This window comes from Mus pahari, chromosome 3 (genome assembly GCF_900095145.1).
Source record: "Mus pahari chromosome 3, PAHARI_EIJ_v1.1, whole genome shotgun sequence".
Taxonomy (NCBI): domain Eukaryota; kingdom Metazoa; phylum Chordata; class Mammalia; order Rodentia; family Muridae; genus Mus; species Mus pahari.
The window spans coordinates 29071964-29093660 of record NC_034592.1 but is presented as its reverse complement, the minus strand read 5'-3'; the positions used below and the strand labels follow the sequence as shown (position 1 = coordinate 29093660).

The 21697-nt window shown below is 36.8% G+C and overlaps 1 protein-coding gene across 4 annotated transcripts in view; it reads left to right on the top strand.

The window, feature by feature from the left end:
• Positions 1–21697, top strand: part of Lrp1b (LDL receptor related protein 1B) — a 1962444-nt gene that overhangs the window by 662741 nt on the left and 1278006 nt on the right. For all 4 annotated transcript variants that reach the window (XM_021192210.2, XM_029535926.1, XM_029535925.1 and 1 more), the window contains exon 3: positions 3466–3603. In XM_021192210.2, the coding sequence (XP_021047869.1) occupies positions 3466–3603 (138 nt within the window). The remainder of the gene's footprint in view (positions 1–3465; positions 3604–21697) is intronic.

Sequence of the window (21697 nt, the reverse complement as noted above, 5' to 3'; positions counted from 1 at the left end):
TTAAAATGTTTATTTCAACTAATTGATAAAAGTGTATAATTTCAAGAACAAGTACTGTTTAGGATAATGGCTACAATATAAATATTTCTAATGAGGAATAGATTTCTGGTTTTTGTAACTTTAAAGGTTATTATGTTTATATATACATATGTATAAATGTATGTGTGTGTGTGTGTGTGTGTGTGTGTGTAGAGGGACTGTGTGTAGTGTGAACAAATGTATATAGGATTCGTTCTGTTTCAATGAAATAATCTGGACACTGATCAAAGTATTATATATATAATTATACCCAGTTGTTTACTTACCTCTTGAAGAGAAGGACCCTTTCTGTTAAGAACCTCTGGGTTTATACTGACTTACTGACTGTCTTAATACATTTACTATGAGAGTCTTAGGAACGTTGCCAGCCAAACCCTAGCTACATTGTAATTTCCATAGTAACAGTTCAAAGGAAGACAAGTGAAGACTCCCCCAGCTGGCGTACAGCTTCTCCATTCATCTTGTGATTTAGTGCTGGAAAGTGTCTCATCATTCTGTACACTGTTGGTTAATAATCGAGGTATCAATTTGCAAAAAGATGAGTGAACCTTACTTCAGCACCCAAATATTTCTTTCTCTTCTGCAGTCTTTAATATCTTGGCCATCTTAAATAGGAAGTCATAGTTATATTGACCTACTCAGGGCAATTACATTTTTTTTTGCAATTACAATTTTTAATTACTAATTAATTTCTATTTTTCTACTATAGAATTTCTAAAATCTCCCCAAATTATGTACACATTTGGAATTTATGTACACATGTCTATACATCAATGGCCTAAGCACCACTTTGACATTTATGTCTAGTTTTAACTTTTAAAGTAAGTCACTTAATTTCCAGTAGTTCTTCTATAACTGGTGACAATAGGTACTTAGAGCATCATAATATTTGTAACATGTCTATCTTACAAACATTACTAAGGTATTTAGAATATCAATGATTTAGTTACCTTTATCTGTTCTGAACTTAAGTACATTTATACTAATGAATATAAATATATTTATGCACAGGCAATTGAGATAAATAGATAGTTTTGGAAATAATTATTTCTCAAGCTAAAGAAATATTATAGTAAAATATATTTCACATATTTGGTAATACATTTATTATAAATTAGTAAAGTTTAATAGGAAGAAAGTACATGAATGTACCTCAGAATTGTTAACAGCAACCTTTCAGAAAATATAAAATATATTTATTAGTTCTTTTGAATTTGGAATGTCTTTGATTTTATTCACCTCCCTTCCAACTCCTCCCAGATCCACCACCTTCCTTACTTACCCTACACTGTGTTACTTTTTTAAATAGATATTTTTTATTTACATTTCAAATATTATCCTCTTTCCTAGTTTCCCCTCCGAAAACTCCCTATACCTTACCCACGCCCCCTGCTCACCAACCCGCCCCTTCCTGCTTCTCGGCCCTGGCATTCCCTCATACTGGGGCATAGAACCTTCATAGGACCAAGGGCTTCTCCACTCACTGATGAATGACTAGGCCATCCTCTGCTACATATGCAGCTGGAGCCATGAGTCCCACCATGTGTTTTCTTTGGTTGGTGGTTTAGTCCCAGGGAGCTCTGGAGATACTGGTTAGTTCATATTGTTGTTCCTCCTACGGGGCTGCAAATCCCTTCAGCTTCTTGGGTCATTTCTCTAGCTCCTCCATTGGGGACTCTGTGCTCAGTCCAATGCTTGGCTGAGAGCATCCACCTCTGTATTTGTGAGACACTGGTAGAGCCCCTCAGGAGACAGCTATATCAGGCTCCTGTCAGCAAGCACTTGTTGGCATCCATATTAGTGTCTGGGCTTATTGACTGTGTATGGGATGGATTCCCAAGTGGGGCAGTCTCTGGATTGCCTTTTCTTCAGTCTCTGCTCCACACTTTGTCTCTGTAACTCCTCCCATGGGTATTTTGATCTGCCTTCTAAGAAGGACCAAAGTATTCACACTTTGGTCTTCCTTCTTGAGCTTCAAGTGGCCTGTGAATTGTATCTTGAGTGTTCTGAGCTTCTGGCCTGATATCCACTTGTCAGTGAGTGCATAACGTGGATTTTTTGTGATTGGGTTACCTCACTGAGGATGATAATTTCTAGTTCCATCCATTTCCCTGAGAAATTCATAAATTCATTGTTTTTAATAGGTGTTATAACTTTCTTGATCAAGTCCATTTTATCCGACTCCTATGTTAGTGGATTAGTTTAGTCTTCCACTGGACATCCACACCTCTAAAGAAAATTGACTCTGCTTCTTCATCCAGCAGCTGTCTATTGCCAATAACTTCATGGCTAGGTATAGAATTTCATGCCCAACTGTCCACTCCTTTATGGTATCCAGTCTGGTTTGAGTTTGCACTGGTATTGTGCATGCTGTAGTTAGTACTGAGCTCATATGTGTAGCAGCACTCTCTGCAGTATCTCAAAAGCCTTGTTATGTTGTAGTCATTTCTGCCCTCGAATTTTATACCCTTTTTGCTTCCTCTAAAACAATGACTCTAGCCCTGGGATATGAGAATGGGGCATATATGTCCTACTAAAGATTGAGCAATCCACAGTTTCTTCTTTTCACCTTTAGAACTGTGAGTCTTTGTATTAATAACCAACTAATGAAAAAAGAAAACATTTTATTAATGCTGAGAAATGTATCAGTCTATGAGTATAATCAGAAGTAACTATGAGTCATCTTTATGGAAGCCAGTATGCAAAAGATTGAAGAAAACAGCTTTAAAAACTCAAACAAATCACATAGACCTATAATTTATACTTGAAAAGGATTCAAAAGTATATTTTACTGTTAGCAACATTGGCTTCTATTTCCTTACATATTGTAATTTTTATTTTTGCTTTCTCATTCTATAAAAGTCCTCTCTTGTTCACTTTCCATAATTTCACATGACTCTTCCTTATTACTGTGTCTCATCTTAAGTGTTGAGAGTAAATATTTAAGCATCGGTTTCCTCCTTTCGTTAACAAAAGAAAAAAATACTTTAAAGGGCAGTTCTCATTGTTAAAGCATTCTTTAACAACTATGATAACACCCCTAATTTGATGTTCAAATTAAATCTAAATGATATTTTGCCAAAAAAATTTTGTTTCATCGTTAAGGAAATTGAGACTGAAAAGTTTGACATCCTTGACAAATTCATCTAGGAACAAACATGAGAAAGTACCAGTTCTCAGGCTTGTAATCCATAATGCTTTAATGGGTAAAAAGTGTACTTGTTTTAATACATATATAAAATGCCATGTGCTATATACCTTTAAAAATGAAATTTCTATTCACACAGAGCATCTTGATGTTTTTTGGCCATCAGAACTATGCTCTGACTGAGTTGTCTGCAATTTTATTTCCTAATTAAAGCTATTAAATTTTACATGCAGGAAAACAAAGCTAATGCATGGACTTTTTCTTCCTCTCACCTAAAGGTCCCGAGGAGGTAGAGATCAAGTGCCCCTTGAATCACATTGCTTGCCATGGCTCCAGCGCATGTGTCCATTTGTCACAACTGTGCAACGGAGTGGTCGACTGCCCAGATGGCTTTGATGAAGGAGGACATTGCCAGGGTGAGTCTGTCATGGAACAGTGTAATTGAAGTACTCAACTTTGTATAATCATAAAATTCAATGAGAAGTCTAAATGCCTTTTCTTTCAATTGTAACTGTAGCTATCAAAAGAGCATAGGTTTTATTTCCAGTCTCTCAGTATGAACTTCAAAGATGTAATTATCACTTTTTATTGAAAGCATATTAGCAAACATACATCCAAATTTTGAAGCTAGGCTTTTGAAACACTCTTTCACATGCAATTGTTATTTTGAGCAAAGGGGAGGGGAGGAGACATTATCATCATACATTGACTCTCTGTAGCCTGTTTACTCAATCTTTGTCTTATACAAAATATCAGCAGGAACACTCCTACAGCTTTATTTTTAAACTGATCTATTCATAGGAAGTAATCTATTTAGTACTATTTTTCTCCTACTATGCTATTAAGTTTCTTGAAAATTTAATATGCTTTTAAATATTAGACTATAATTTCTATGAATAAATTAGACAAAATTGAAATAAAGAGTAAATAAAGTATAAGTGAATCTGGAGCATTCTATGAAAAACAACAACAAAAAAAAAAACCCGAGGATGGGTTGCAGGAATTGAAACATGAGACTAAGAAACATAAAAGCTTGTGAACCCAAGGAGGATCAGGCCAGCCTTGGGTAAAAGCAGACACCTCCCACCCCTGTCTCTATTCCCAATTGTCCTCAATCCCATTGAGATAGTACAGGCCAGTGCCAGGACACTTGCTCCAAATCTCAATTCTCTGTACTTAGGTCCTAGCACCAGTCCTCTGCTCTATGTACTTGGAACATGACTGTCCATCAACTCATATGAAGCAACACAGTAGGGGTGGGGACAAAGTTTGAGTAGCCACTTCTACTTCTCCTGATATATATCTACTCCTTCAGGATCAATCAAAGGGAAATACTGTAGGGATCTAAAGGAGACATACATATACGAAAGGGATTTTAAAATGTAAGTGAAGCTTTTTAAGCAGATTTATTATAGTTATATTGGAATGCTGGGACAGAGTCTGATTTCTATAAAGAGAGTTTGCAAGATGAGCCCAGGAAAGGATCAACTTCCACAGTGGGACACTGAAGCAAGGACACAAGCAAGAATATATTCCTCACATTAGGATAAGTGAAATACATTTAATAGTGGAGGTTTTAAAAAACTGTAGAGACAGAGGTGGATAGATGGACTAGTGGCTAAGAACATTTGCTACTTTTGATGAGGATGTGAGTTAAATTTCCACCACAGATGTTATAGCTACATATAAGTCAAGATCCATGCAATTTGATGGCATATGTATAGATCCATACATGTGTACCTATAAACATTCACATAAAGAAAATACAATATAATAAAAGTGGAGAGACTTGCCTTTGTGTGAGACATGGGAAAAGGCTCAGTATCTACAGCTCTGTCAAATGTTCACACTTAGAGACTACTTTTTAGATGGGTATTCTAAGTCCTAATAAGCAATACAGTTAAATTTTCATTTGCAGTTTATATCAAAAATAGTTGCCCCAATTGCCTGTCTGATAAAATAGAGGCTAAAAATATATGCCATTCAGATTGAGTGACTAAATACATTTTCATTGAGAAGATAAACTCAGAACTGTATGTAACTGTTTGCCTCCAAGATATGAACAAAAAGAGAAAATGTCTTTCAGAGAACATTTCATAATATATGTTCTGTGTCTTAGACAAAAGTGGCTAGTTGTCAGCAAAATTGCTTTGTATGAATGGAAGTCTCCCTTCCCACTGCCCAAGTGCTTTATATCATATTGATACTTGATGAAAGCCCCTATCAAGAATCTAGGTACCATAGTGTTATAGCTAGAAAATAAGAAAAGAGGTGGTTAAGTCCACTTTGCAGTGCTTGCTGTGACGTCCACCCAAATTACTTCTATCTTTAATTTTTTTTTTAATCCTTGTTGCTTTCAGAGCATGTACTCTAATTTAAATAATTGCACACAGAGCCCAAGCCATGACTCAGAAATGAATTTGGCTCTTTCTTCTAATAAATGATTCAAAATACATTTGGTGGGATATTTGTAGTTTTTTATTAAAATTAATAATAAGTAAAGCTTAAAGATTTGAACATTATGTTCTTGGGAGTGCTTTTGTGTTCAGTGAATTGTTTTCTGAATGTTTCCTGGCGAAATCAATTCCTTTCTAGTCAAAATAATAAAGAAAATAATCTATTATTAATGATTTTCTGTAACACAGATATTTTAATCTCCATAATTTGGTTCCATTTGATGAAAAAATGGATTTTTATATGGGCATAGTTATATACAGGAATTTGCTTGTAAGATGTTTAACAATAACCACTGGCAAAATAACCACATTGTATTTTCAAAATTTCATCTCTGCCTACTCAGTATTTCAAAGTAGTAGCAACCTTTTCCTAATCAAGATGCAGGAGCAATAAAAGACATACAGTAAAGTGTGTGAAGTGTGTATACCTGATACGAATTCAGGTATAGTGAGTGCTAGAAGGGGCTAGCAGAGATTAAACCACAGCATATATAAAAATGCAGTCTTAAATTTGACCTTCTAAAGATCATTTCATATGTCCACATTTTAGGTACTCTTTTGAAAGAAGGATTCTTTGTAATTCTAACCCTAGTTAGATTTTTGTTAGCTACCCAAAGAACCAAAGCATGTGGATGCAAGTGGGGAGGGCATTCTCCAGACACAATCTGCTTCTATGAAAATAACATCAAAACTCAGTTAAGTCATTGAGAATTATGTTCCAATTTCTCTGTCACTAGAAAAACATAGCTATGTAATTCGGTGGTCAGGGTCCTTTGAAGCCTACAGAGATTAAATATGGCAAGAATTGAATTTTTTAAGAAATGAAACATTCTGACAAAAACAAACAAGCAAACCCAAATACCTTCCCCACCACAGTGTATGCACAGAAATGCCAGATGTCTCTTTTCACTATTTTATGTAATTTTGAGTCTACTATTTCACATAATTGCTGCATTTATACAGAAAATGTTCTCTTATATAAACCTTTATTTTCTTGAAATAATGTTTTTAATTGGACCTGACCCTTAATTGACATCTACTGGAATTCAGCCTTGGTAATATGTACTCCTTAATCTTTAGTCACTTGTCAACAATTCAAATGCATTGATTATAGAAACTAAACAGAACATTTAAACTATAGAGCTATAGTTTTATCTTTTGCTTTGTTATCAATAAAATTTAAATCTGATGGTACATTGGTTTTAAAACATTCTGGAGATATTTATAACCAAAAAAAAACCTGTTTGAGAATTGACCAAGATAAATGGTAGTAGGTTTGTTTTCTATGACTCATTACTGGAAATTTAGTCATCATTTAACTTCCTTGTTTAATACTCATATATATTCAATTTTCCTAATACAAAATTAATCTAAAAATAATTTAGAACCCAAATATTTCCTTTCCTTATTTCAAATGGAAAATAATTGTCTTGGTTTATTTTTTGTCCACCATTTTCTTTATTATTTAAACTATGTTAGGTTTAGTGTTATCAATCAGGGCAGCTTAAAGGTAAGAGTGGGATTAAGGCTCGGGCTAGGCTAGGACTTGGATTAAGGTTATGGTCATGGGTGAGGTTTGATACTCATGGTTGAGGTCATGATGCTGGTTAAGATTAGAGATAGGGCTAAGTGTCCTCTTAAAATTAGTCCTATGGCTGCTATGAGAGAGACTGAGGTTGAGGTTGAGGCTGAAGCTGAGGCTGAGGCTGCATTAGCATTCATAGTAATTCTAACACTGACTACAATATGGTAAGATTTAGTCGAACCCTACTAGAAAGGATGGAAGTTACAGAATAAGGAAGGAGATATGAGAGAGGAAGGGAGGGAACTAATGAGCTGGTGAAGACATTTGAGTTGTTTTTACCTTCACTCTCACATCAATCCATCTTTGTCAACTACCATGTGAAACATTCAGAATTCAAAACAAAAAAATATAGAGGGTAATATATGTGGAAATAAGGCTAGAGAAGACAAATGTCACAGCCATAACCATTTTCACCCCCAGGAAGGGAAATCATCATTGTCTGCTCAAGTGGCATGAATCATTCAAAAGCTTGCACGCTGCTAGTCATGGCTACATAATCCTATAATCACAGAAAAGGAGAGAAAGAGCTGCTGATGTATTTGGTGGGGGTGCAGCCTGGTCTGTAGAGGAAACTCTGTTTCCAAAAGCATCTAATCTACCAATCAAAAAAAAAAAAAAAAAGTCAACACACAGACATGAACAAATAAAAAAAAAGCCTGTTTTAAAATGGAATGTGCAGTAAAGACCCAGGCTTTTGTGATCAGGTCACTTCCAACTCATAAAGGTCTTTTGAGTTTTGGGCTTAGTTGTAGTAAGGAGGTAAAACTGTCTAAAGTTAGCCTCAGGTATAAGTATTTCTTCTTTCAGATTACTGTTAGCAATTGAATTAGATAAAAGGCTATGACATTTGATCCTAGTTGATTTCTAGAACAGTCTTAGTCCCAGAAATAAAACAATAATCCTTATACAGTGCACAGGAGATGACTCATCCTGTAAAATGTTCGCTGTCATACAAGGACCTTGCAACACAAGCCCCAGCAGCCTGCAAAATGTCAGATCTACAATGATGTATACCTGTAGTTTCAGCACTGTAGAATAAGAAAGTAACAGGATTCAAAGGGTTTCCTGGAATCATAGGGTTTCCTGACTAAACAGTTTAATCAATGTCGAGAGGTTCAGTAGAAAACCTAAAACAAAAACCATGAAGTGGATAATGATGGAAGAAGACATTCAGCAGTGATGTTTGGCCTCTGCACAAGTGCATGTGCAAGCATGTGTAGGGATATACAACATATGTACATAGTCCCTAGAAAGGGTAATCATTCTTTTTTAATAAATCATTATTTTTATACTTGTCAATTAGTCCATATAATTTGCATGTTAATGGTGTTTTATATTATTCCATATATTCTTCATAATACGGTAATATTGTTTATATTGGAATGTTTCATACGTAAGATTAGAATTACAAAAAAATAGAATTGTGCACTATTGAAAACTTGTTGTATAACCACATTTGTACATGGATATACATTGAAACATATGCATATTAATTTATGTGTGGTATAAAGTACAAGACAGATCTGTAGAGATGTCTCAGTTTAACAAAAGCAGGTGTAATTTCCACTACCGACATGGTTATTCACAACCATCAATAATTCCAACTCCAGGGAATCAAATGCTTTCGTCTAACTTGCTCACATACAAGGCACATATCAGATATAAAATACTTACAACACACTTTCAGAAAAAGCATTTTTACTCGTCAAATAAATTAATTAAAATGAATCCTAGGCAAGGTCGCATATAGCTCCTTTCTGAAATTCCGAGATTAACTCAAGGATTGTATTATGTGTGCCTCAGCCTCAAATGAGATCCCATTGTTTTAAAAAAAATTACTATATTTACTCACATTTCAAATGTTGTTCTCTTTCTCTTCACCTCTAAGACTGTGCTCCCTAACCTATCGACCTACTCCAACATTACCCCTCTAGCATCCCACTTTTCTGGGGGATCAAGCCTCCACAGAACCAAGCACATCCCCTCACACTGAAGCCAAACAAGGAAGCTCCATGCTGCATATGCAAGGGGGGGGGCACAGGCCAGCCCATGTATGTTCTCTAGTTGGTAGCTGAGTCTCTGGGAACTCTGAAGGATCTGGTTAGTTGATACTGTTCTTCCTGTGTAGTTGCTATCCCCTAAAGTGGCTTCAGTCCTTCCCCTAACTCTTCCACTGTGGTCCCTGGGCTCCGTCTAGTGGTTGGCTGTAAGTGTCTACATCTGTCTCAGTCAGCAGCTGGTTGAGCCTCGCAGAGGTCAGCCATGTCATGCTCCTGTCTGCAAGAACACCTTGGCATCAGCAAGAGTGTTGGGGTTTGATTTCTGTGCATGGGATGAATCTGAATGGGAAGGTAGGGTGGTCTCTGGATGGCCTTTTCTTCAATCTCTGATCCATTTCTGTCCCTGGATTTCCTTTACAAATTGATATGTGTAGGTGACCTCATCCCTCAACTGGGGAGCCATGTCTATCTACTGGAGATGGTGTCTTCAAGTTCTATCTCCCATTGTTAGACATTTCAGGTAATGACATCCCCATTGTGTCCTGGGAGTCTCCCACATTTCTGGTGTCTGGGACTTTCTAGTGGTTTCCCCTGTTTACCACCCCACACTGCTTCATTATTTCTACTGATACTCCTGGCCCTCTGGCCTTTTTTCTGTCTCCCCCAATACCTGATTGTGCCCTGTCTTTTTCAATCCCTCTCCTTTCTCCCACCAAGGTCCCTCTCTGTCTCCCATGATTATTTTGTTCCCCCTTCTAAGTGGGATTGTAGCATCCACACCTGGGCCTTCCTTCTTCTTAAGCTGCGTATTGTCTGTTAGTAGTATCATGGGTATTCTGAGCTTTTGTGCATATATCCAATTACAAGTAAGTACATACCAATATATCCATTTGGATCTGAGTTACCTTACACAGCATGATAATTTCGAGTTCCATCCATTTTCCTGAAAATTTCATGATGCCCTTATTTTGAATAGCTCAGTAGTATTCCATTGTGTAAATGCACCACATTTTCTGCATCCATTCTTTCACTGAGGGACATCTGGGTTGTTTCCTGCTTCTTGCTATTATAAATTAGGCTGCTATGAACATAGTGGAACACATGTCCTTGATATATGGTGGAGCATCTTTTTGGTATATATACTGCCCAGGAGCAGTAAGTATAGCTAGGTCTTCAGGTAGAACTAGTTCCAATTTTCTTAGGAACTGCCAAATTGATTTCCAGAGTAGTTGTATCAGTTTTCAATCCCACTAGCAATGAGGAGTGTTCCTCTTTCTCTACATTCTACCAACATCTGTTTTTGATTAGTCATTCTGATTGTTGTAAGGTGGAATCTCAGGGTCTTTTGATTTGCATTTCCCTGATGACTAAAGATGTTGAACATTTCTTTAGGTGCTTCTAGGCCTTTAGAGATTCCACAGTTGAGAATTCTTTTTTTAGCTCTGCACAAGATCTTCCTTATGCAACAATGTCTTTAGATTCTATCTCTTTATTAAAACAATATTTTCAAATTAGTTATAGTCACATATTTCTGTGTTTTGAATAACTCACTATTGATGTAAAAATCCTTGTGTATCAAGTATTTCCAATTTTTGCTGAAGTGTCTTTGGTTTAAGTTCTATTTTAATGTACACAATTAAGAAATGCGTCACACTAACATCAGTGGAATGCCCATTGTATTTGTTACTTTGTGGGTCTGTAGGAGTATTTCTAATAATTGCTTTGATGTGAACCTTTAGTCCCTGTATAAGGAAGAATCATTATAGTAGTAGTAGTAGTAGTAGTAGTAGTAGTAGTAGTAGTAGTATTTCCTAAACATAGCAAAATCCTTAGTTATAATTTTAAAGTCTTTCTCAGTGTTTGGGGAAACTTACCAATTCTGTGGGTCAGGATCTGATCCAAGAGAGAGAGAGAGAGAGAGAGAGAGAGAGAGAGAGAGAGAGAGAGAGAGAGAAAGAGAGAGAGAGAGAGAACTGAGAGACTTATGTGGAGAATAAACATGATAAGTCAACTTTCTCAGCCACGTTAATCTTTCCTTAAAAGAAAAAAATGTTAATTTTCCAGCATTTTAGAAGAGTTAATTCATATGCATATTCATTAACTATGGGAGAAATTAATCTTTATACTTTCATCATGAATCTCTTCCTGATATGATAAGATAGAAAAAGTTGTAACATATAATTTACATATGGACAAAATGATGTTTAAAGTAACTTAGTTAAAAAAAAAGTAAAGATTCCCTCTATTCTTTCAATAATATGAGTTAACCTTTTTAAGCACTGACAGTGATCCACACATTTATCTGATCCAGGAAAACAGACAGTTCCTACATGGAATTTTTTGTGGTATAATGGGGAGAGATAAAAATTGCTGCGGAAGAATAAATGAGGAATATCTAATTTTGTTTGCAGGACTGCAAAGAGATTTCCCGAGAGTGCCGATGGCTGATTTGCATGTCACTCCAAGAATTGTGTATGGCAATGAAGAAAATTTGAGCATTCAAAACCAGGGGCCTGTTGCAAGGATGAATGTATGACTGAGCATTAGGTGCTCAGGAGAGCTGAGATGTGTGGAAAGGATGAAGGATGAAGGGATAAAAACGAAGACCTATAACCTTGAAGCTGAAAAGAAATATTATCAGACAAAGAGTAATTACATTAGAATAAAGATGCATGCAGCATAACCCATTTAAAATGCATGGAATAAAACAGAAAAGGGCAAGGGAGTAAAAAGTTATAGTATAATGTATGCACAATAGAATTATAAGGTATCTTATCGTGCTTAAATACTGAGCAGATGGAGTCTAGGATGTTTGCATCTTTGTAGCAAGTCAGGTTGATTATTCTTAGAAAGAGAATAAGTACATTTTATAGCCACAAGAAATGAGCTGAACAGCCCTCTGTTCTGATGTTCCTCAGCTCCCATCTTACATATTTTTCATTAATGTTGTTACTTAGATGAAGAACATTAAGTGGAGGTCAAAGACAGAGTCCTGGGTTGTCATGTTGAGAGAATCCTTTTTCAGATGGAAGAAGATCATTTTAAAAATATATTTGCTATTTATAGCCACCAGAATCCCAGTGTCAGTAAGCAACTAAAATACTGACTTATGATGCTGAAATTTTATCTTCTTGTTCATCAACTTTGAAAAATAATTGACTATTTTAGTATTTTTCAAAAATATGAGTTGAAACAAACTGTCACTCAACTCTCTACTCAACCTCCAAATCTGAGACCAAATCTCCTATGACTCATTATTGTGTTTCTGACATACACAGCATGATGTTCTAAAGAGCAAGGAATTAAAGCAGGCTGCTGATGTTGAAGTGTATCCTCAAGAGTCACACAGAACACCACTTAAGAACAGGGATTAAACTATGACCTTGAGTTTTCATTTGCTAGTTTGTCTCTAGTGAAAAACACTTAAAATCTTCAGGTTTCAGCATCCTTACTTATACACTCTCCAACCAGTAATGATGACATGGAGGAAATCAACTGAGTGACAATTTAAACTAAATGTGTATTCTCTGTCAGTTTTATTAATTGAATGAAAAAAAAAAAAAAAACATGCTGGCTAAACACCAAACGGAGCAATTAAATATCAAACATATAATCCAGGGTTATCACCTGACTCAGGGTTCTTTCCTCTTTAAAAAAAAAAAAAAATCCGTGATTCCACAAACTTAGGAATTCAGTGTTCATAGAAAGATCTGTAAATAAAATAATTATTCAGTGAAGAATAATTTACATTTTGAATTAAAAATAGCATGATATCATTCTGACAAGAATTAACCTATAATTATTTTAAATAATTATAATTTGCTGAGCCAAATCGGAATTATAGAAATTATAGAAATCTGGCATTAAGAGGAATTATTTTCCCTGTTGTTATGAGTAAATAGCATGATGAAACTTAAGTAAGAATGGTTTACTTTGACTCACAGCTATAGGGTACTGTTTATTGTGGAGGGAATGTCAAGGTGGCACCAGTGTGAGGCAGCTGGCATCATTCATCCACACTCAAGAAGCAGGTTCTAAAGAGTGCCCATACTCAGATCTTTCCTTGTTGTCTTGTTGTTCAGGATTAATGTTCGAGGAATGGTGCTACCCTCATCTAGCATAGGTCTTTTCACCTCAACTAACCTACTCAAGATAATATCTCAAGGGATGTACAGAACCTGAACACATCTAAAAATTCTCCACGGTATGTCCAGAGGCTTGTTTTCTAGAGAACTCTAAATCCTGTTGATGAGATCCTGTTGATAAGATATATTAATCAATGAAACCTTGCTTCTTTCCAACTTAACATTCCAATAAATAAATACATACATACATACATACATACATACATACATACATACATACATAAAAAGGTAAGCTACTTAAACATTCCCTTCCTTGTTTCCATAATTTAGTGGCCATGTTATAAATCAAGATGCAGTCTATTCACATTGAAAAGTGCTCCTTAGTTTTAAATAGTGTTGGTCCTTTGTAGAAACTAATTCTAATCCCTCATCTGAAACACAAGCAAATCTCATAACTGTATGTGAATATCAAATAAAACTAAAGCGACCTAGTTCTGACATACGACAGAACACAATAGACATTTCCTTTCCAAGAGGTAAAAATAGCGCTATAGGAATAATAATAGACGCAGCAAAGACTGAAACCTGGCAGAGCAAACACCAAGCCCAGTGGCTCCATCTCTGACAAGTGAGACATAGAAGGCAATTGCGTGTATTTTAAGGGCTTCAGTAGCCCAAACCCTCCAGCTTTCCACATTCAGGACACAATGCCTCAGTAGACATCCCAGGCTGCGGACACTTCCAATGACCTGGGATCTCCACTGTTCTTTAGGGTTCTCTCAATGGCCTTTAAAAGCCACTTTTCACGAACTCTGACCCTGACACACACTGCCTAACCTTAGATCCTCTATGAATTTTCAGACACTTCCTTTAATCTTGTATTTTTTTTTCACTACTACAAAACAGTAACATATAGATGATCTTTTAAGTTCTTTTAAGATCTTTTAAGTTCTACTTCCAGCTCAGATGTAGGGTAACCCCTTTAGATGCTGATGCAGAGGAAACACTTCACTAGGCAGTTGTTATCAATGATCAGGACACGCCTGCACTTGCATTCTCAGTCCTGGCTCTTTTATCCAATCATTTTTATTTTTCCAAGCTGGAGCTTTTGATGTGGAGCATTGCCCTCACAGTACCTTTGCTCTAGCACAGGTCCAAGCAGGCTGGGATTTTAGCAGTTGCAACCTCCTGTCTGTCATGCACATGGTATAATATTGTACTGGTTAATTTTGTGTCAACTTGACACAGCTGGAGTTATCACAGAGAAAGGAGCTTCAGTTGGGGAAATGCCTTCAGGAGATCCAGTTGCAATGCATTTTCTCAATTAGTGATTAAGTGGGGGAAATCCCCTTGTGGGTGGTGCCATCTCTGGGCTGGTAGTCTTGGATTCTATAAGAGAGCAGGCTGAGCAAGCCAGACAAAGCAAGCCAGTAAAGAACATCCCTCCATGGCCTCTGCATCAGCTCCTGCTCCCTGACCTGCTTGAGTTCCAGTCTTGACTTCTTTCAGTGATGAACAGCAATGTGGAAATGTAAGCTGAATAAACCCTTTCCTCCCCAACTTGTTTCTTGGTCATGATGTTTGTGCAGGAATAGAAAGCCTGACTAAGACAAATATTTTTGAAAAATTCAACCTCACTCAATTTATCAGACTATAGGTAAGATGAAATGTAATTATTGACTAAAATTTCACATTAATGGCCCTTAACCTAGTTCTAGGAAATATCAAGTTCTCCTTAGAAACCTCGGGACCTAGGCTTCCACAGTGAGTCATCCCATAAACATTCTGCTTTTCTACGTTCCTGTCAGAATAGCCCATTCAGCCATACTGATACTGTTAAGTGGTTATACTTGTACACATTGCCAAGTTCTTCCACCTTCTTTCCATAAACCAGATTTTGTGTTGTTTTTACCATTTTTTGGTTAGTTTTTGGTTTTTTAAGTTTGTAGGTTTTTCTTCTCTCCCTTTCCCTCTCCCTACTTCCCCCTCTCTCATATAGATAGATATAGATATAGATATAGATATAGATATAGATATAGATATAGATATAGATATAGATATAGATATAGATATAGATATAGATATAGATATAGATATATAGATATATTCCCAAATGCAGGTTCCCCTGACTCTACTTACCCCAGTCTCTCCCCATCATCTCCCCTCTCCTCCAGATCCATCCCTCCCTGCCTCTCCTCAGAAAGGATCAGGGCTCCCAGGGAAATCAACTAAACACGGCATCACAAGCTACAATATGACAAGACATGTACCACTATATCAAGGCTGGATAAGGCAAACTACTGTGAGACAGTCTCACAAGCAGACAAAAGAGCCAGAGACAACCCCTCCTCCCATCTGTTAGGAATCCTGTAAGAACACCAAGCTAGCCAGCTACAACATATATACAAAAGACCCAGGTACAAACTCCAAGCTTCCTGATCTCTATTCAACATCCTTACTGGTAAGGCAGATCAAAAGTACTTTGAGATTTTATCATATACCTGTCAGAATGGCTAAAATCAAAAACACAAGTGATTGCTCATGCTGATGAGAATGTGGATCAGGGGGAACACTGCTCCACTGCTGATGAGAGCCACTTTGAAGTCAATATAGCAGCTTTTCTGGAAACTAGGAATAGGTCTACTCTTAGGCATATACCCAAAAGATGCTCCATCCTATCATAAGGATACTTCCTCAACCATGTCCATAGCAGCTTTATTCTTAATTGCCAGAGACTGAAAACAACCTAGATGCTCCTCAGATAAAGAATGGATAAAGAAAATATTGTACACAACTCTTTAAAAGAAAGGCAGCATGGAACTTGCCTTAAAGTAGGTGTAACTAAAAAATATCTTGAGTGAGGTAACCCAACCAAAGAAAGATAGACATGGTGTGTACTTGTTGCAGGAAATATTAAAATTAACAATCGTAGGCTCGTTCCCACTCTTGTGCCTCTGCCCCAGCAGTTTGGCTGGCCGTGCACTGTCAGGCAATTCCCTATCTGTTTTTATCTCATGGATTATCTGACTCTGAACTCTACAATGTCTCCACCCAGCTCTCTGAGTTCCCACTGGTGAGTTGCTACCTCATCAACCTCGTGCTTCAAATCCCCCAGGGCCTTTGTGGTGCACATCTGGCAAACCCACACTTGGCCATTGTACCTTTTTCTCTTAAACCCAGACTAGCCACCGCATGAAGGAAAACGCAACACAAACTTAGTTCAGAAACAACGATAACTCAATATGTGGACACAACAACTAAAACCTAATCTTGTAAGCCTTATTAAAATCTGATTCCTCTGGTAACAATCCTTGCAGATCCACCATGATACAGGGAAACTCTAGCAGCTACATCTAACCCTTCTGCTGTCCTGTTCCAGAAAAGGCCTAACTCTGTCCTGTGTCCTCCCTTCCTCTGTCCAACCCGGAAGTCCTGCCTACAAATCCAGTAATTAGCTCCTTTATTCATTAGGGGATTGGTTCACAAGAAGCCACCTGAGAATGTGACTCGTTCCTCACCTTAGCCTCTCCTGAGAGAGCAAGCAGCAGTGGCACAGAGCCATCCACAACATGTACTCACTTATTTGTGGATATTAGCTGGAAAGTAAAAAAGAATCATGCTACAATCTACAGACTCCTGAGAGACCACATAAAAAGAATGGCTTAAGGGAGGAGAGGACCTCCACTGGTAATAAAACAGATATTTCTGGGTTGACCAGGGCAGGTTGTAAAACAGGACAGATCATGTTTATGCAGGGAAGGAAAACCTCCTGGGCGAAATGACTGGAATGGGGGGAGGGTGCATTTCAGTGGCAAGGTAGAAACCTACTGCAATGGAAACCCAATGGAATCTACCAGAGTAATCCTAACAAAGACTCCTTGTAATGGGCGACAGGGAGCCTAACTGGCCGTCTTTTATAACCAGGTAAGGCCTCAAGTGGAGGAATTGGGAGACCAACCCAGACACAAAACTTTGGTTTATAGTTTATCCTGCCTATAGGGTCTTCTGGCACTGGACTAGGAGAATCATCATCAGGAAGAACAAGAGATTTCACCCAGCAACTGAGAAGAGCAAATGGAACATCAAACAGCCAAACATTAGCCAGAGCGTGGGACATCTTAAGGATGAGGTGAAGGAAGGATCTTTTAAGAAACCAGAGAGGTCAGGAACACCACAAGAACAAGGTCTATACACCAGTTTTAAAATTTAACAACCATACATAAGCTATTGTAATAGCAATGACCTCACTTTCTGGAGTAAACCTTCTGACTTAATTACTTTTTCTGTTGCTGGGTTAAAGAACCTTTTAAAGCGTCTAAGGGCAGGTAGGCAGTAATGAGATGATTAAAACTGTGTAAAAGAGATCAAGGAACAGAAATGTGTCATATACTAAAAGTGTACTATCTGGAGTACGCTTTCTCAGATACATTTCTGTTTTTAAAGTTGCTGAGGCTCAAACATTTTAATACAGCACCTTGATAGACTATCATCACAATGAAATACCACAGAGAATAAGTAATATTCAGAAATGAAAATCAATAAAGAAATTTTGGAAGACTAGTGACTTCTAAACCCAAAGTATCATTTGCTTCAGAGTCATTAATGTTTGTTTTAATTGCCCAGAATTTAAAGTAATATGTATGTCCTCAAAACTTTTCTAACTGTATTTGCATCTTTAGATTTATACTCACTAAGCTTCATTTGAGGGTAATATTTCAATGAATGCAAATCACCAAGATTTGCTTTTGCATGGAGAATTGATACAGTTTCCTCAATTACACTTATGATTAAGAAGAACAGGAAATCAAATGAGTGGTATTTTCCTGCCCTAAGGTATTTCTTACATCTTGTCACAGCTGTAGAAAGAACTGTGTTTCGTGAGCTGTCTCTGGATGAGGTCCCTGTGCCATCCGAGTGCCAGCTGCTCAGACAACAAGCACAGAAGAGCAGTTTGCAGCTCCATTAGCTAAAACGTGCCATGTTCCCACATAGTGTGCAGGTATGAAGCTAGAAAATATCTAGCAATGGAAATATCTTTGTAGCTCAGCAAATGGTCCCTGTTCTCCAATGTTCTCAGAATAGATGCACTACCTTGAATGATCTTCAATTAGATTAGTGTAAAGCCATCTGATCAAGCTTAAAAGAAATCTGGCATGGCTGTGAATAGATATAAAATGTGCATGCGCCTCCCATCCTTTTCCTTATTTATCAGTTATAGCTGCCATATGCAGAATGAAACAAAGGTCCTGGATGATGAAAACTAAAACACAATAACAAGCATACATGCCTTTCTCCCTGGGGAATGAAATATTACTATAATAGGGCCAGGAGGGACTTTCAGAGGTGGTACAGTTCACCTATCTTCCTTTATGCTGGACTAAACCCAAGCTCACCTCCACATATGCCATCTCTACACTATTTGGCATGTCTCCCAAGAGAAAACCTATAATGACCATCTTTTGAAATTGGCCAATGTGAAGCAATTTGTACTTTTTGCTATTACTTGCGTTTTGTATTATAAATTCGCCATGCTCTGTGTTTCTGCTGACTCCTCCTAACAGGTTTTATATTTCTGCTACTTAATCATATTTGGTGCACCTCTCCACATTGCCTGAAATTCTCTATAGTTTTGAATCTGTGAACCACGCCTCCCAGATAATTTAGATATGGTTTATTAACTAGTATCCTGGGTAATTGCCTCTCACAGCCTGAATGCTATAACTATTTTTTTTTTAATTTTGCTTTTATGTTTAGTATTGTTTGCTTGTTTCACCTCTATAAGAAACTGATTGACTTGAAAATGTAGAATTAGTAATCTAATAGCAAAGATAGATTTATTTCCTGTTCATGTAGTATCCAAAGGAATACACTCTATGGTAGCAAGTTTGTTCCTTAAGGCATTCTATGCCCCAGGCTCATTCTACATTCTGTTCTGTCCCTCCCACTGACTCTCTAATATTTTCATCTGCAAGGAAGTCTTGTGGTAAAAAATTGTCATTGAAGCCCAAAATATCACGTCCATATGCCAGGACAACAGGGTCTGTCTTAGTTAGGGTTTCGAGCACTACAACAAAACACCTTGACCTAAAAGCAACTTGGGAAGGAAAGGGTTTATTTGACTTATAATTCCACATTTCTATTCATCACCAAAGAATTTCAGGACAGGAACTGACTAAGAGCATGATTATGGGGGCAGGGGCTGATGCAGAGATGCCATGGAGATGTGTTCTGGCTTGCTTCGCCTTGCTTGTTCAGCCTTTTTTTTTTTTTTTTTTTTTTTTATAGAATCCAGGAGCATCAGTACAAGGATGGTGTCAGCCACAATGGACTCAGTGTTCCCCCTTTATCATTAGCTGAGAAATGCATTATGGCTGGATATTATGAAGCCATTTCTTCAGCTGAGGCTCCTTTCTCTCTAGTTTGTGTCAAGTTGATACAAAATCACCCAGTACAGGGTCATACTAAAATATCACTACCATTAAAGCACTTTCCCTTTGAAATAAGTTTCCTGTAACCTAATGAAAAAATACTCAACTTTGTTTCCTTGGTCTGAATCTTAAACTACAGCCATATTTGCTACTATGAAAACCTAAGTGATGGAATCTTTAAGTCCATAAAGGCTGCTTTGAAAGCACCTGGGTCCTGTTCTGGTTAGTTTTTGACAACTGGAAACAAATGAGTGTCAGCTAGCAAGAGGGAACTTCAGAGAGGAGTCACCTCCATCAAATTTCCCTGTGGACACGCCAGTGGGCATTTTCTTGCTTAATGAATCATGTGAGAGGCTAATCCCACTGTTCTTTATGCCACACCTGAGTAGGTGGTGTTGGATTGTATAGATGGAAAGCAAGATGAGAAAGCTATAAATATGTTAAAACAGGTCTTTTTGATTTTTGTTCTCCCAATGTTAACATTTCTGTTTCAAATTGCTTTTTTCTCTCAATGGATTTTTTTTTTTAACCAAGCATATGGCCCAACTATTTTTTGTTTGTTCGTGTTGTGGTAGTCCTAAAATTTAATCTTTGGCAAACCCCCAATCATTGATATACACCCCTAATCCAATTTATCTTGCTTTGAAAGATTCTTTGAATTTCAGTTTCTAAATAGGATTACCTCTAAACATGTTGTACATTCCACATACATGTCTATCTGTGTCATTTTATGATGTCAGAAAAGTGAATTCATTATCACTGACTCTATAAAGATTAGCTTTCAAGTCTATTTTAATCTATATAGTAATAAATGGAAAAATCATTTCAGGTTTTACAAATCCTTATATTATAGTTTATAAGACATTCTTATACCATCAATGTAGTAGCCACTAATGCTTAGACTCATATTCAAGTACAATTTTTTACATAATATTTTTTTTCTATTCACCTGTGCAAGTGTTCCTTTAGTTAGTTAGGGGAAACCGCTACTACTAAAACCACAAGCAAGCCATGACACAGAAATGTAAATTTTATTTTTCTACTTGTTAAAGCTTATCCATTTGGGAAATATATGGGGAAAATAGAGTATTTTCCCATTCTTATTAACTAACAGGAAAATGATTCATTTCAACTAAGACCAAATACAAACCTCATTGTAATGATGTGTTTAAAACTCACATACATGCTCTGGTATAATGGTTTTATGTAGTACTAGTTTATTAAAAAGCTATCTTTGAAGGCCAGATTTAGTAATTTAGAGCATACTAGGTAATGTTTATAAAATCACAATTGAAAAATCAGGTAAGAAATCACTGGAACACAGATAGATGGATGGCCTGAAAAATTAAAAAATAGCACATTGTTCATTCAAGAGAAGATGTTGCAAAGAAACTTCATACAAAATTTAATAAGGTAGATTTAAAACCTGACAAATGAGTCCTGAAGATTTGTATTAGAATGCAGTTAAAAGTCAAAGAGCATGAAAATGAGAAAAGATGATACCTTTTGTGCTTTGTGGGTACCAACACAAAATACACAGCTCTAATTTTAAAGGAAATAAGAGGTAGATTGTTCTGGAGCCATTTTCTGTGACCATTGCCTGGAAACACAGATTTAGGTTATTTCAAATTCCATGCTTCAACATGGAAGAAGTTTCATGAATTTTTATATTTTTACAGAAGAGAGAAAGTTGTAAAAGAAGGAACTTCTTAAAATAGATAGGACAGGTATAGCAAGATGGTGGGATGGTTTTTCTATAGGCCAAAGATGCTATCTGGGATTTTGAATTAGTGGGATCTAGTAGTCTACTAACATAATATAGTCTAGTAGGTATAATAATAAATTCAGATAGCCTATAACACTTGATTCATCTATTAGTAACAAGATGTTAGTTTCTACATGACACAGAGAAGAGCAAGACAGGCTTTTTTTTGGAGAGCTAGAACTAGTCCAAGA